This window comes from Chionomys nivalis, chromosome 3, assembly GCF_950005125.1.
Source record: "Chionomys nivalis chromosome 3, mChiNiv1.1, whole genome shotgun sequence".
Classification (NCBI taxonomy): Eukaryota; Metazoa; Chordata; class Mammalia; order Rodentia; family Cricetidae; genus Chionomys; species Chionomys nivalis.
Window position 1 is genome coordinate 53,889,976 of NC_080088.1, and position 17,301 is coordinate 53,907,276.

Consider the following 17,301-nt stretch of genomic DNA (forward strand, 5'->3'; position numbering starts at 1 on the left):
CCAGACAAAATGACTGTGCAGTGTAATCCCAGAAACCAAGCTTCTACCTGAAAGAGCAAAGATTAAAGTCTAGTCACAAATTGCTACTGGTCCTCATCCAGTCTACTTCAAAAAGTTCCCATGTACACTACCTCCTTAAAAAGTTCCTCAGGCAGAAAACATGTTTATAAAGTTACAAATCTGATGTAACTAAAGATACATAGACGTTTTATTATTACACTTTCATGTACTGCTTGATAAATTATGTACCAGTTAAAAACACTAAATTATCTCAAGGTGCATTCAATATCTGTAGCGTAGTTAACAAAAACACACACGAAAAAAATATATATTCTATATTCTGTGGAAAATAACACAGCTTTAATAATGACCACTGTTATAAATCTGCAATTCTGACTGATATCTCTTATTTTATTTATTTTAAAGGAAATAAGTGTCATTTTAAGGCAGTGGATAACCCAAAGGATTTAACACCAATTGTAATTACAGTAATTTACATTGTAATCTGTGAAAACGGGAACGCTAGCTGTCATTTTTTCCAACTTTCTCGGACACATTAGTTTCTGTTTTCTTATTATTTCTTTCTAACTTTTCTTTCGACTGAATGTAATCTCCTAGAAGGTGTTGTTAAGTAAATGTGACCCAAGTTCTGTGCATGTCTTCTTCAGAGAAGACAGAATTGTCAGTTGGGGAGTATCATTCACGTGGTGTTGCTATTTGTATCTGGGACTTGCTTCTGAGAGCATGCTGGCCGCACACAGGCCATCACACCCTGTAGCGCTCCTGACTCTCGCTTGGGCTGGCCTCCTATCCTCAGAATTAAGAAGCCAGCTTCTGATTGGGCGAGGTATATATCCCCAACCTCGCAAACTGCCACCTTTGGGTTTCAGGTCCTTGTAAGAAAGTTTGGGGCATTATTGATAGCAATCAGAATCAGAACCGTACCTGCTCAGACTATCCATATAAACAATTGAAATAAAACATTACATTATACATCCAATTAATAGCCACTCCCAGAACAAAGCTTACAGTGTATAAAAATAGCTACGTAAAAAATTTACATAAAAGGCAAACTGAAAGGAAATCCTTAGTGCAGACTTTTACAGAAAAAAAAAACAAACAAAATACAACATATGACCTATTATCATGGCTGCCAAATCTTGCTGTTATTTGATTTTATAGCTTTGTTTCATTGTTTCACTTGAGATAATTCTCTAAGATCCTGTGACAGCTTGGTAGGATGAACTGCTTAATACTTGAACCATGAATTGCTGTCATTGTCTTTGTATATGTCTTAAATACAATCCATGTCCATGCTTCAATTTGTCTATATGGGTTTTCTCTGAAATGAGAAAACATATCAGTTACCATAACAGTCATTTTTCACCATCAACAGATCCTTTGGACTAAAAGTGGCAATAATTATATCATAGAAGGGATTATTTGTAGAACCCTGATGTCCTGAGTCCACTGTAAACCCAGCCCTACTCATTCTACTACACGGTTTTGGAATTGATGTCTCGTTCCTTCCTTCCTTCCCTCCCTCCCTCTTTTCTCCCTCCTTCACCCCCTTTCCTCTTTCTCTTTCTTCTGTCCTCCTTTTGCAAGACATGATTTTGTACACAGATAAGAGGGGAATAATAATTCCCCTCTTAATAATGTCATTAATAATGATAATATCTCATTACATTTTATATTTAAAATGCATCCATCCCTATATCGCAGTCTAATTTGTGGGGCGTGTCTTCAGTTTTATAGTGAGATGGAACTCAACCCATTTTTGAGGCCAACAGAGAATGCGTTTACATGGAATTGAGGGAAAAAGAGTAGAGTGATAGATAAGAAGGTGTGATGTGCCAGGGAGGTATCTGGGTCCGAGCAAACAGAGAAGGAACTTGAGTCCAGTGCTCACTCCTCAATCTCTTTGAGAGTCCAGCTAATAGACTTTGTAAACTGATCTCATTTCAGTTCTGCAACATTTCTCTCCTGGGGACAGCCTTCCAGCTGTAATTTTTTCCCATGTCCTCTGTCTTTGCTGTGAAATCAGCTCAAATGACCCATTCAGATTGTGACTTGTTGTTAATTTATACTATACCCAAAGTTCACAGCATTGGGCTTTTGTTTGTTTGTTTTGCTTGTTAGTTTTTTTTTTTGTGTGTGTGTGTGTGTGTGTGTGTGTGTGTGTGTGTGTGTGTGTGTGACAAGATTTCCCTGTCTATATTCATGGCTGCCCTGGAATTTGCTCTGTAGCTCAGGCTGGTCTCAAACTCACAGAGATCAACCTGTCTTCCTCCTGAGTGCTGGAATTAAAGGTGCGTGCCACCATCGCCTGGTGCAGTTGGGCTTTTTACACCTTGCTAGTGGTAGCAGTTATCTCTATGACATACAGACTAATTAATTCAAATGATGCCTTTGTTGGTCTCAAGGGGGCACAGAAAGAAAATGATCAAGTTGTATGTGGTAATATCACTGAGACATACACTTTTGCGAGGCTACCTTAAAAATCGTACAGATGCAGCTGCAGCTAATATAGATGAATATATGCAATATATGTAGCACTAACACATATGTTATGTACAAATATTTGCATATGTAGGCACCTGTGTGCATATGTACTCATACAAACATACTACGGAGAAGAAAGCCTCTCTCTCTGTGTGTGTGTGTGTACTAGCTTGTCAGCCTTTTCATTAAAATGACTGAAGAGATGGCTATATAAATACATTCACAATTATGCCATATCCTTGGATTAAAGTATTTATATATTAAAATTTATTCTAATGGGTTTTAAAAATAAATTTAGAGTTTGTGCTTACTGAACCCAAACACCAACTCATAAAATAAAGCTTCTTTGTGTGCGGCAAAATTTTTTGGCATTAAAAAACAAAATGCAAATGAGATGTCAAAAGAATCCCCAAAATGGATGTTATTATTCAGGGATAATAATTATGTTGGGAAGGTTGAGGGGACTGGAAAGAGCCTTTCTTCTGAAAGCAATGAGTAAATGATGGTCCCTTTTGAAGCCACCTTTCTGTTTGGAGAGCTGTAATTAAGAAGCATTAGCAAGTGAAGTTTGGGTTTTATTCCCACAGGGCTTCCCCACATCCCAGGAGTCGCCTCTAGGACACCTCTCAAGTCCCACTTACCTGGAGACTTGGAACCAACTCCTCTCTTAGGCTTCTGTTTTGTGGTTGTTTTCCTCTAGCTTTTTATTCTCCTCCATATTGCCAAGGTCCTTGTTGACGTGTTTTGATGCAGTTCTAGAGGAGAATAAAATAAATATCACAGAATTACTCAATTGCTTTTTAAAAAATTGCTCTAGTTTGAAATTATTTCTGAAAAGTAAACTTAATATACATTTGTGAGGACTGACTGAAAACAACACATTGCAAAGAAACAATATAAATGACTCTTTAAGTAGAACTGAAAAATAATTGATGATACAAAAGTAATTTTGAAACAAGATTGTACAAGTTTGTTGGACTCTGATGTAAGATGGGTTAATTTTCACTAAGTTACTAGAGAAAAAATTGTTATTATTTTATTCTTGGTATTTTAGAAAATATTTTGAGGGAACTTCATTATCTCAATAGGCATACATTGACATGAGTCTCATCAGGCCCAAATCAGTAGGCCCAGCCAATGTGGAATGGAAGCCACAGAAATTCTTGAGCCAAAATAAAGTTTTCCTTCTTTTGTTGTTTATCTGAGATTTTTCCATCCCTCCCCAAAATCTAATTAATACAGATTACAAATATAAAGGTGGGAAGGCTGGTTTTGATGTCAGTAAATCTGTGAATCTGTGGAAAATGCTATACTGAAAAATAATACCCACCCAAGTTAAATATACCTGTCATGAGGAAAATTCAGTGAATTTTGAAAAATTGCCTACATAAATGTAAATAGAATTGAATTCAGAATAGTAAACAGTGGTAGACCATTACATTCACTCACAGGTACTGCTCCCCCCCCCCCCAAATTAACACAAACTCAGTTTGCACAGGACAGTTTTAGCTGTTCATGTAATTTATAGATTAGCAGAATCATAACGTACATATTCATTGGTATTTGCCTTTTAGTGAAACTCAGCTATAAGTCTGTAATGTTCATAGTGGTAGGCACTGTTTGTTATTTAGTTTTTTAGGACTTGAGACACATAATTTAGGTTGTTTCTGTGGGTCTGTCCTATTTCTTATTGCTTTACTTGCCTGTCCTTTTGATTTATGGATATTTAATGCAGTATTTATGGGTACTTTAGCCTTCTTGATGATTGACTGTGGCATTCTCATTAGGTAGTAGTTATTTGGTTTTTTTCCTCTAATTTTCTCTTGATTATTTATTGTATATGTTTACTCTGTGCTTGCTCAATCTTCTTTTTTTTATTGTTGACACTGTCTAGGAAAATTGTTTGGGCACCATATAATCCAGTTTGTAGCATGTAAGATCCTGCCTTTCTGTTGTTAAAGGGGGATGATGAGGGGAAATTGCCATGTTTCTACCAAGGTCTCTGCTAATGTGAGGCTCAGGTGCAGTTTGCATGAGGCTTCTCAAACCTGTGTTTGTTCCCCATCTAAATGATAGCAGGTCTCTCAGTTAGTATGTGTGAGACTGTGGAAATAATATGTACTATCCTAACTCTCTGGTTATAAATATATTAAAGTATTAAAACATAAAAATGAATACTTCAAATTTTTAAGGAGGTAGTTACAGAAATAAAGTTCTGTGATTTCAAAGGGAAGAAAAGCAAATGACTTGTACTCTCAGATCACGTGGACTTTGTACCATTACACAGCTACTGGATTGTGCTTCAAAAATGAGGGCCCAAGCAGCGTATGCATCTCAGTGATTTAAAGAGGAAAAGACAAGTTTTTGGCCAGAGTGAGGTAAAGGGAATTACTGGAGGCAGGTGAAACTGCAGAGAGGATCATGCGACATCCTAGGAGGATTCCTTGATTCTTTGTCTGTCTCCTAAACTGGATATGCTATTCTAATAAAATTTAAAATGAAGCTTCAAAGGGATCAAGTTGATTTGCAAGCAGTTTGAGTACCACTTCATATAGAACTCAGAATGTAACAGTGTAATATCAAATATCAAAATGCCTAGAAACAAATGAAAATTTACTAAAACAATGTAGAACAATGTTGGTGTAGGAGGTCCATCTTTCTGTGTGTTGCTTGTATTGGTTAATGAATAAAGAAACTGCCTTGGCCTGATAGGGCAGAACTTAGGTAGGCAGGGAAGATGGAACTGAATTCTGGGAGGAAGAAAGCAGAGAGAGATGCCATGGATCCTCAGTCTGAGATGGTTGCTGGTTAGAGCTTTACCCAGTAAGCCACGACCACATGGCAATACACAAATTAATAGAAACTAATTAAGTTAAATTAAGCTGTAAAAAATAGCCAATAAGAAACTAGAGCTAATGGGCCAAACAGTGATTTAATTAATACAGTTTCTATGTGGTTATTTTGGGACTAAGCTAGCTGGGTGGCTGGGACAAACAAGCATGCTGCCCCCTGCAGCACAATGGCACTGTAATAACATGAAAACTGAGTGAATACAAATCTGAGTAATTAAATAGGGAACCAAGGCTCATAAAACAGGCATTATATATGTTTGCAAAATTGAATATATATGGGAAACAGCAAATTTTAAAGGTAAATCAAATACTTTGAACCAATTAATAAAAATTAGATCAAACACTTTGAACCAATTAATAAAAATTAGAAATTACAAAATCATTGTAATTCATCAGATGAGCTTTTAACACCTCAAACTTTAAAATAGAAAAATATTGAAAATAAAAATATAACTATAAAATAGTTCAATGTAAATTCTAAAATTAAAAGAGCAAAGTTTATGTGGATGTGCACACATGTGTGCATGTATGTATGTATGTTTGTGGGCACATGTGTTTGTGTGTGTGTCAATGTATGTGGAAGCCAGAGGATAACCTTGGGTGTCCCTACAGAAGTACCATCCACCTATATTTATCTCTCTGTCTTCCTCTGGCTAAACCTCTCATTGTCCTGGAACCTGTCAATTGTGTTAGACCGGTTGGCCAGAGAGTACCAAGGATCCACTTGTTTCTGCCTCTCCAGTGCTGGGATCACAAGTGTAAGACACCCACCCTGGATTTTGAATGTGGTTTCTGAGGACAGAACTTCGGTCACTGTGCTTGTAAAGCAAGAATTTTGCTCACTGAGCTCCCTTCCCAGCACAGACCAAGGTTTTAAAAAGTAGTCAAGCCTCAACAACTTGCGGTCTAAGTTAAAACATTTCCATGCACAGACATTTGGGATTTCATGAATAGAAAATGGGTGAAAGTCCAAGTTTTGAGTAAAATGAAATGACTATTCATTTTACATTAAAAAATGCAATCTAGAAAATGAGACATCATTAAAGTGCCCAATATTCCAAAAGTTCACAACTTGAAACTCTGTACAAAGAAAATAGATCCAGAAAAGTGAAAGTGGAAAAAGATGATGATGTAACTTCCTGTTGGTAGATATTCCTGTATGGTAAGACTAGAACAGTCTAAAACCTGCCTATTTCTGTGACCCTTTAATACAGTTCTGCATGCTGTGGTGAACCCAACCAGAAAATCATTTTGTTACTACTTCATAACTGTAATTTTGCTACAGTTATGAACTGTAATGTGAATATCTGATAGGCAGGATATCTGATATGTGACCTTGGTGAAAAGGTCATTTGACTCCCAAAGGGGTTGTGGCCCACACGTTGAGAACCACTGAACTGGTGTTAAGTGCAGTCACAAACATCTCAGATGCATTCAAACATATATATTCTAGATATAATTAGCTTAGCTTGTATAATGTTACTTGTATGTATGTTTTCAGGGCTGACCATTTGGTATTGGATAGCCAATTGTGTACTCTTCCCTGGGGGAGACTATTTTTCCTGATCTCAGTATTCCTTGAATTTCCATAGTTCCCATCATGTAGGAACCTTAAAAAATTATTTTGGTTTTTTTTTTTTGAGAATGATGTCCAAAATTAGATGGAATTTTATGGAATAAATACCTTTTAATTTTGGAAAGTTTCTAGAGATTTGAAAAAATTACAAGGGTTAGAACTCCAACTCCAAATGACAAAGGCAACTTATTCTCTAAATCACTCTCTTATGCAAAGCATTTATCACCCATTTGAAGGACAAATCACTTACAAAGCACATGCTCTTTACAAATAGATTAAACTATAAATTATGATCACTGCTTGTCTTAAATTTTCATCAGTCACTTTTTGTTTACTTTCATGTAAGAGAAAATTTAAATCATGGAATCGTGACAAGATTACACTAAGCAAACTAAGATGGGAATGGAAAGGAATTTTATCCTTGACCATGAAGTGTGACTTGTTAGACGGGAGGGTGGTGGTGGCAGTGGTCGTGTTGAGGTTAGTGGATGTCCTGGTTAGCTTTATGTGAATTTGACAAAAGCTAAAGTCATCTGAGAAGGGGGAGATACTTCAATTAAGAAAATTATTCCATAAAGTCTGGCTGTGAGCAACCCTGTGGAGCACGTTCTTCACTAGTGCTGGATGGATATGGCCCTACACATTGTAGGTGGTGCCACCCCTGGGCTAGCGGTGTCGGGTTCTACAAGAAAGGAGGCTGAGCAAGCCACAGGAAGCAAGTCAGTAAGGATCAGTCTTCCAAAGTCTCTGAATCAGCTTCTGCCTCCAGGTTCCTGACCTTTTTGAGTTACTATCCTGACTACCTTCATTGATGATCGTTTGAGACAAATGATCCCTTTCCTCCCCAAATTGCTTTGGTCATGGTGTTCCATCATAGCAACAGTAACCCTAACAAAACAAAATGTGCATTGGTGTCAGTTTGGAGCTACAAGACCCTGGCCACATCCTTCCTCCTAAAACTGTTGTTCTCTATAAAGAGAGGAAAAAACAACACCCACATATGTTCATGAGAAAGTTCTAGGTGAGGCACAGGGCTCAGCAACCTGATGTTACAGAGCTGTTGCCAAAGGCCACATGGTTACTGAACAGATCAATTCAAATCTATGTCTTAACTCATTTGAAAAAGCAGTTCTGTGAAGGAGATAAAGCCATTAAAGTAATTTCAGACAGTCTCAGGTCTCTTCAGGGATATCACCAAGTGATTATATACTCGCTTTGAAGTCTTTAGCAGAGAAGGTGGAAATGTCATTGGTGTTGCCTTCTATGGATGGCTTTATTTTAATATTTTAACAATAATTTAGTGGGGGTGGGGAAGTGGGAAAGGGAAGGGGGTTCTTGAGAATATAGGTTCAACCAATGCTGAGGGCTATCACTTAAAGAAATAAAAGGACAAAGCAAAAGCAAAACAAAACAATAGAGAATTTTATATCTGTGAAATAAAATAATTAATATTGTAATTATTTAATAAGTTTTGGGGTTTTCAAAAACAGACAGGCATGTGTTCAGTGCTCTGTTTGAGTGTGAGGAAATATTAACTCTTCCTGACTGCAGGGTTAAATTCTGTAATTTATATTTTCTAGTGTGCCCAATTTACACCACGTAAGAGTGCCAAGACTATGAGTTTTCAGGACGAGCACTTTGGCAGTGGAAAATTGCCAGTTCAAGCAGTCTGACCTTTGACACCTATGCAGGTGATTAGGGGCATATCCAAGATAATAGTTATTTCCCCCTATTCCCTGGTCACAGCTGTCAGTGAGATGAGTTTTTTCTTGGGCCAAAGTTAATAAAAAGCCAGAGGTGGTGGAGAGAGCTTTAATCCTATCTGACAGTGGGGCAGCAATTTCGTGACTTGGAGAAGAATAAACAGTTGGTTTTATTGCTACCACTTTCAATTTACTATGCTTAGACTTTGAGGCCGTTCTGAGAAATTCCTCACTAGAATAAGGAATGCACATGTCCTCTGTTAGAAAAAGTAATCAGGAACTAGCCTTTGTATCTTAGTTAACAGTTAGTATGCAGACTGCACAGTAAGCAGAAGACTGAAGATTAAAATAAAGATAAAATAATAATAATGATAAAAAGGACAAATACTTACAATATAGTTAGGGATTGCTTTGGTTTGGTGAAGGGGCAGCTGTAGGTTTCCCTAAGATCCATGACTTTACTAGCCCCATGTAACTGGCTAAATTCCTGGTATCAAGCATGATTTTACTCTTGAGAGGAACTCTACAGCTCTTAAAATGAGGACTCAGCAAGTAATGACCTTCCCCTTCAAAACAGAAAGCATCAGGCTGATATATTTAATGATAAATTCTACCAACATGCAAGGGAGAAGTTATATTGAGCCTCTATAGTCTTTTTGTAAAATTAAAAAGAGGAGGACTATTTCCTAATGCATCCTGCTAGGTCAACAGGACCCTGATAACAAAACTGGACAAAGACACTACCAGAAAATGACAGGAAATTATCTCTCAGGAACAGAATTCCTAAATTTAAATAAAACTAACAAATCAAATCCAAAATGTACAAAAAACAAACACCATGATCAGATGGGATTTATTCCAGGTTGTGCATGGATGATTCAGCATTTAAAAACTAATTAATTCAATCCAAACTCAAGAAGAAAATCATGTAAGTCATATTGAGAGATGACAGAATTCAATATCCATTCATAAAAAAAATCCACAACCTTGTATGTGATGGTTCATCTCAGTTACCAATTGCAGGGATCAGAAGTCAAGAGGCATGCCTCTGGTGGATCTGTTAAGGCAATTTCAGGAGGTTGTCAAGGAGGGAAGACCCTCCTCTGGGCTGGGCAGCTCCTTAGGGTAGGTGGCCCCACAGGAAGAGGTGCTATAACGATGGGCATTGCTTGTCTGCCTGATGACTTTTGCTTGTTGCTGGTGAATGCATCTGTTCCAATACTGTCCTGCCATCCTTCAATAGTATCAATATCTGCTTTGTTGTCCTTCAGATATGAACTGAAGATTACTGAACTCATTGCCATTACTGAAGCATCCAGCTTTGTGGATGGAGCAGCTCCTGGGCTCTGCGCATCTGCGACATGCTGTCGGCCACATAGGACTAGTAGTCATAAGCTATTCCAGTAAATGTGCTCTGATAAAATATCTGATTGTTTCTTTAATTCCCCAAATCTTTTTGGTTTTGTTTCAGTATTTCAATCCCCTTGCTGAATTTGTCTTGTGTAATCGGGACTTTCTCCTCTAATTTGCTGTTTACTTTAGAAACTACCTTCTCAGAGTCTCAAATAGAATCCTTTCATTGAAAAACAAAACAAAACAAGAAAACCCAACAAACAAACAACAAACAAACAAAAACCCTGACTCCATAAAAACAAGAAGTTCCCATTGCAGTCTGCAGCTTGGCTCTGTATCAGCGAACATCCCTAATAGTGATACAGAAAACAAGCTGGATCATGGTAAGAAGAGGGACATTTTCCCTTTACTTTGGAAAGGATAACAAAAACAATGATAATTTGCTTTTTTGAGCCTTTAATTTATGTTTACACACATACTAATGCCAAGAGGCACATGTGTCTTACATGCTACAGGTGCAGGAATTGAGTCTGTGAGATATTAATAACTTCAATTTCTCCTAAATGCACAAAAATCCAAGGTTAATCATGACAGGGCCAGGTAGTTATATTTTTCAACAGGAAGCAAACTGTGATCTTTTAAAACTATAAATGCTTTATTTTGGCGCGAGCCTTTTCCTCAGAGGACTTTCAGATCAAAACAATAGCACAGAAAGTCCTGGTTCTGCACTTAGTGGCCAGTGACATTGTAATTAGCTAGATACGCCAACATTTCCTCTTTATCCTAGGTCCCTTTTAGTTTCTTATTTATGGTTTGAAAGAATAACGGGGCATTTTCTTTTTGTTTTTCTCTTCTGGATGCTTGCCAAATTTTAAGTGCAAAAAAAGAGCAAGAAATGAAAAGAAAAGAAGATCCAAACTTGGATAGCCCCATCTTTAATACAAATGGAGGGATACCTGAATTTGTGGCATGTTACTCCCCCATGGGAGGATGCAAAATGCACAAAGGTAAAGTCACATCTGGAATCTTAATTGAAAAGTAGTACTGATGAAGTAGCAAACATATATGAATTTATATGGAATATGAGAAAACACTAAATATACAAATGAATATACTCTTTAATTATACTTTGAAATAAAAAAACCTGATTCTCTTATTTTCCCAATGATATTTATCGTAACTAATTCAAAGACCATCTCTCCAGTGTTGTTAAATCTCCATTGCTTTGCTAACTGCATTGCAAAAATTGGTCTTGGGGATTCTGAACTGAAATGATGAGTCTGCACTTCCTCTGTCAGTGGCTTAAGGGGTTAACACTGACTCATAGTGCACAAAAGTCAGCTTATTCTAGAGATTCGGGAAGGGATTAAGGGCACCTAGAAATCTGAAGCATCCCACACATTCTTCTTGAAATGATGAGAGCTGCAGTTTATTACATTGATTACCAATAGTATTAAGTCTACCAAATCTGGCACATCTTTCAAATAAGTAGCAGTCACATGTTAGGACTGGCCTTTAATTTAATGACAGACTTTAAAGGGAATGTTTGAGGTCTAACCTAATCACATTGTTAAACAAAGTGTCCAGCATTTATTTATCTGTGATTTGAGTTTTTTTGGTTGCTACATGTAACAGTTCACGTAACACACAGACACACTTTTATTCAGGAGATATTTGATGTCTGATGAGACATTGGCCATTAACATGACTAAAATATTAAGAGTTCTCTTAGGGTTTGAAATTTATTTAACTGTATAAAGAGGAGTGACCATGGCTCCATATGGGAATGGACATCATGCATATCAGTCACAAACACAACAGAAAAAATTTTTATAGAAAAAGCCTACAAAGCATCATGAGATTTGGTAAGGCCTTATCATTACTGTAAGACAAATAATTCTGCCCACTATAATTAGCCATCACAAGAAAGTCTCTTTCATAGTTAAAATATGAATAACACTGGTGTCTACTTTACAGATGTATTGTGAGCAGTTAATGTATGCTTTGTTACAATTACATTTTCCAGCTGTGCCTCCCTGCCAGGAAACTCCACTCAGATTAAAATGGACATGTTTATAGGATGAAGTTAAGACTATAGGTTTGAGCTTACTTATCTTTTAACTCTCTCTCTTCATAAAATATATTTTTTGACTCTTTAGAGGGATTAACTCAGACATAGTGAAAGCCTAAAATTATGTTACAGCTTGGTATCAGCTATAGATATTCTGTCATAAAAACAGTTATTCGCTTATAAAATATTATTTTAAAGCCTTTCAAAACATGCAAAATACGGGACTCCATGTCCCCTTGTGCTGGCAATGTAGACACTGCGAACTCATATGGAGTGCCACCAGCCTGATGTGGAGGATGCGTAGATCTTATAGAAATTATGTGCACCTGAATCTTGACTAATACGGAGTGGCTGACATCTACTTTCTGATCATTTTCATCAGTTTAACCAGATATTCGGTAAAATCACTGTCAGATGATCTTTAAGGTCTGTCTTGCATGGTGTACCTTATGATTTCAATCATTTTTTAATTTAAACTTATCTAAAGTGTCTTAAATGCACTTGTAGTATTCTGTCTAATCAGTGTTTTCATTAAGGCCAACGTAATGATGTTTCCACATCTTAATTAGGTCTTTACGTGGAATAAAGTTATTCAGTTAGAATAGAGGGAGACAGCCTCACTTCAGTGGAGTTACTTTATGGTCAGATCAGACACTCACAGTCATTCACAATCCCTGAAATATGTAACTTCTTTTTTTTTTTAACTATTCTCCATCAACTTCAAACAAAAAGTTTAGGATGTTTTTCATTTAGGCAGTGTGTGCTTAAGAAACAAATCTACCCATGCAGAAAGCAATGACACTAGCAAAAGTGGCAGCGTTCAGAATGCTGACTAAGAAAGATAAGGAGACACAAGTACATCTCAGGCCACACCCCTGATGTTAGTCCTATAGTCACTGCAAAGTAAAACAAAGCATGGTATGCCCAATTGGAGGCTGTGTCTGTATTATTATAGACATTATGCCCACAGCAGGGGTAGGCACAATCAGCACGTTGGATTATCCAAGTTGGAGGCGGTGAAGACCAAGAATCCCTTTGTGCAACTTACTTGGATTTCTTCATGTAGAGCCAATAGACGACACCAGCCACGAGCGCAGCGAGTAGGAGACCAACTACAATTCCCACAATTAGTTTTGCCTGGTCATTCACCTTTTCTCTGTTCTCATCTACAAGAAAGAAGAAAAATCCGTGCAATTACAGCCAGTGCTAAAGAGTTTGAAATGAAGTTGGTGTCGTTCTAACTTATTAATGATGACTAAGACTCACTATCATGATTGACATGCAAACTGGTGATTTTAAAGGGTGAAAAGTTTAGAACTTTGACTATCTTGTCTCATTTGATATTGTAATTCAAGTCAAATTTGGACAGCTAAGAAAATCACTCATACAGGGACACTTCATAGATCTTGAGCTGATAGTCAAGGAAGGAGAGTCGAGTCTGCAGTATAGTACCTACCACTTATATCGTCTGCCTCATCGTGTTCTGGAATACTTACTGAAATGAAAAATGTTAATATGAAATTAAAAACAAAATTTGTTGATAAGTGAAAGCCACCTTTACCATTATAGTATGATGTAATAATACTTAGTTAAAACAGCTATTCTACAACTAAGGGTAAAGAAAAGGAAAACCACACTGGATAGAGCAAGAACATCCCTACAAAGGAATTAATCTTGTTTTAAGGAAAGTAGTTAAAATGTAAATGTTTGAATCTATTGGAGAAAATTTACAACCAACAAGTTATGGTATTTATCTAAAATCTATATTAATTTCCTATTGTCTATATCTTTCACTAGAACTTCTTTTTAGGAGAAACAAGTTGGCCCCTATGAAGTCTACAATGTTGTGTCTCTCAACTCTTCTCCCCATGCTTAGGAGAATTCATTTTCATTTTCTAAAATCAAGGACACTACTATTAATTAGGTTCTCAAAGAAGGATGTGGGGTGGAGGTTATAAGTGGGGTGCTCGAGACATTATGCAGCACCCTACCCTATGTGATGTTTGCTAGACTTGCAAGTTTCTGATTGTGCTATGATCTTAGTACAGTTAAAACTCAGTGCTCTTGTGGATTATCATTAAATTACACAAATGTTCTTCAGTGTGCCTGAGTCTGCATCAGAATTCCCTACGATGTAGGAGAAAATTCTGGGTGTTAAGTACTCAGGGGGTACAAAGTTTGAAGTGATTGTTTCAAATACGGAGAAAAAGCTGAAGTATCTCTTTCAATAGGTTAGTGATAAAAATACCTTTTTAGTTAAAAAATGCAAAAGGATAAGTTCTCTCTAGATAGTACAAATCAATACTCACAGAATTGCATTGCGAGAAGTCAATGACTGTATTTTAATTTCGTTTACTTTTGCTCTACAGCTAATCCACTGGGCCTTTATATTCTAGTCCATCTGTTAGGGGCCATTATCTTTTGAAATTGTTTTGTCCTACAAATTCCTATTTATTGTATTCATAACATACTAATGCAAGGATTCCAACTGATCAAGAAATAAACATTTGGCAGCAGGTCAGCTAACATCCTGTCTAAAAGTGAACTTTACTCTGGGCCAGTACTGATTTAGGGTTGCCATAGTAACAGCAACAGGAATAGTAACAGAAATGAAAATGGCTTCTAATTTTCCAATAAATCATATTTTTCAAAATGTTTTTCTCCCTCAAAAATATATAAACTAGGATTTCAATACTGACAGATTCTTCAGTTTTATCTAAGATAATTTCATTTATTTCCATTATGATTCAAAACTGATGAGACAAGGGAAACTTTTCCAAGCTGAGTTCATTAATTCTCATGTCTTTTTTTACCCTACTAATTTGTTAATTGGTCAAATTTATGGCATTTCTGTATAAAGTAAGGGTAGGATAAAAATACAATAAATTGTAATGCAAACTAATAGCAGAATTAAAAATTTATCTAATGTGTAATTTACAAAAGTGCCTTAAGATAATTATTGAGCTATCTGACTTTGTATCCTCAGCATGGATTAAATAAAAGCCTCCCATTTCTTATTCTTCCTTGCGTTTGGGAGGATTTCTGTGTTAGGGAAAAGGGTCTGAGTCCTAATATATGAAGTAACTTAAACTGTGAAAACAAGGGTAGTAGAATGGAAACCAGGAAAAAAAGAAAAGTAACCTTATGGCGATGATATCAAATGCAAAACAAATGTATGAGACTTACCATGATGCAGTACAGGGAGATGGGACTGAAGATGTAAAGCTAATGAAGAATAACTTCAAATTTTCTTACAGTTTTAATGCCAGAAATGAAATACTCACTCGCAGAGACATTCAGGGAGTTTACTGTTCTCTCCAGTTGGTTTTCTGCTGTGCAAGTTAGTGTAACATTCTCCTCAGGGGAAATGATAATTTTACTATAATACCTGCCATTGATATAAGGAGACTCCTCTGTCTGGAAGAAGAAGGAAGATGAGTTTAGAAATGGAAAAGCATTTTACAAGTCTGGGACAGAACAGTAGTAGATGACACAGGGAAGGTGTGCTGTCCTTCTGTCTGTTTCTTAAGAGTATGGGGAAACTACAGATAAGGACCATCCAGGTCCTCTACTGCTTTATGGTTACGGTGGGCAGAAAAGAGATTAGTAAAGCAATAACGGGACCTGTCTGTCTATGATTGTCTTGGAATTTTAACACATCCATCGAGCTTTTCTTTTTTGATAGATGCTCAGTGTCAGTTAAGCTTTTCCCATGATACTTATTTCAAAGCATGTTATTAGTCATTGTAATCACTAGCTTCCTTTCAGGGAATATTAGCATTTAATTATTTGTGGATATGGTCAATGGGCTTTTTTTTTCTTTGCTGTAAACATCTATTCTATTATCTTAATTCTTTGCAAAATGGGTATCTATTCTCTTACCTTAAATCTTTTATCAAAGCTCAAGGAATATAATAATTGTTTATGGGTAAATAAAACCATCGTTTCTCTCAGAACTTCCCTGTGCTAAATAAAAAAAAAAGTAGATCCTTTAGTGGTGACATAAGGCTTAACTAAAATGCATTTGATGGTCCTGAGACACAGATGGGGGCATCTCTGGATGTGTGACCTTCAAATGTAAGAAACAATGCAGTAGCAGTGTTTCTTAGTTATTTGTGTTTCATTTTTTGAGAATTTTCTATTTAGATCAGTACCCCGTTTTTTGGAGGTTTGTTTAAAAAACTATACAGGCTATTTTGTTTTGGGGTACATATTATGGTTTCTGAAGTTGTGTTTTTATGGGATCTCTGCAGTGAGAACTTATGCCTATGCATTTATGTAGGTTTTTTTTGTTTGTTTGTTTGTTTTTTTCGAGACAGGTTTCGCTGTGGTTTTGGAGCCTGTCCTGGAACTAGCTCTTGTAGACCAGGCTGGTCTCAAACTCACAGAGATCCGCCTGCCTCTGCCTCCCAAGTGCTGGGATTAAAGGCGTGCGCCACCACTGCCTGGCCCATTTATGTAGTTTTTATGCTCTTTATTTTACTTGTTTGGTCATGACCCAGTTTGTTTGTTTTATTTTATCTTATCTTAATTTATTTTCCTGTTATTTTTAGATGTCTGCTTGCCTCTGAGTGAGAGATGAAAAGAAAGGGCATAGATTTGGTGGAAGTGGAGGTGAGGAGAATCAAGGAGAGTTGGAGGAGGGAAACTGTAGAACTATATTCAGAATATATTGTGTGAAAAATTTATTTTCAATAAAAATAGGGAAAAACATAAAAAGTATACATATTGCCTAAAAAAATCTTTTTAAAAGAGGATTTGAAAATTAAAAAAAATAAAGAATGTAGTAGGTTCATTCTTGGGATTAGACACAAATCCAGCACAAGTCAAGCCAGCATGCATTTAATATTTTCTTGGTCACTAACTTGAACTGTGGCCTATATTTTCCTCCCCTGGTTTTATTCTTAACTATACTGTAACTGTCTATAGGGTAGGTATGCAATAGCCTCTGTTTCCCGGGAGCTACCTCCTGGTTGTATACTTGTAGGTTCATCATGCTTTGGAGGGGGGAGCAAATACAATATTATGGATGGATCATCTCAGACTTAGAACAAGAAAAATACCCTATCATCCCTGAGGCCAGATGCAAGTCCTTCTCTGTGACAATGAAAAATGGCATGATTGTTTCTATCCTTGTGGTACGTGTACCTGCTGTTCTCCCCAAGTCTTTGTGCTTGCTACTTCAGTCTCTAAAAAATTTACTTCCTTCTAGCATGACCTTTTACATTATTATATTCATTT

At 36.7% G+C, this 17,301-nt stretch overlaps 1 protein-coding gene across 2 annotated transcripts in view; it reads right to left on the reverse strand.

Annotated features, from left to right (window-relative positions):
* Positions 1–3,146: 3,146 nt before the first annotated feature.
* Alcam (activated leukocyte cell adhesion molecule) overlaps positions 3,147–17,301 on the reverse strand; it is a 171,829-nt gene continuing 157,674 nt past the window's right edge. The window contains exons 12-15 of one of the 2 annotated variants that reach the window (XM_057764360.1): positions 15,345–15,477; positions 13,517–13,555; positions 13,109–13,226; positions 3,147–3,260 (exon numbers count right to left, since the gene is read on the reverse strand). In XM_057764360.1, the coding sequence (XP_057620343.1) occupies positions 3,173–3,260; positions 13,109–13,226; positions 13,517–13,555; positions 15,345–15,477 (378 nt within the window). In that variant the 3' untranslated portion in view covers positions 3,147–3,172. The remainder of the gene's footprint in view (positions 3,261–13,108; positions 13,227–13,516; positions 13,556–15,344; positions 15,478–17,301) is intronic. The other variant, XM_057764361.1, reaches the window with a different exon arrangement.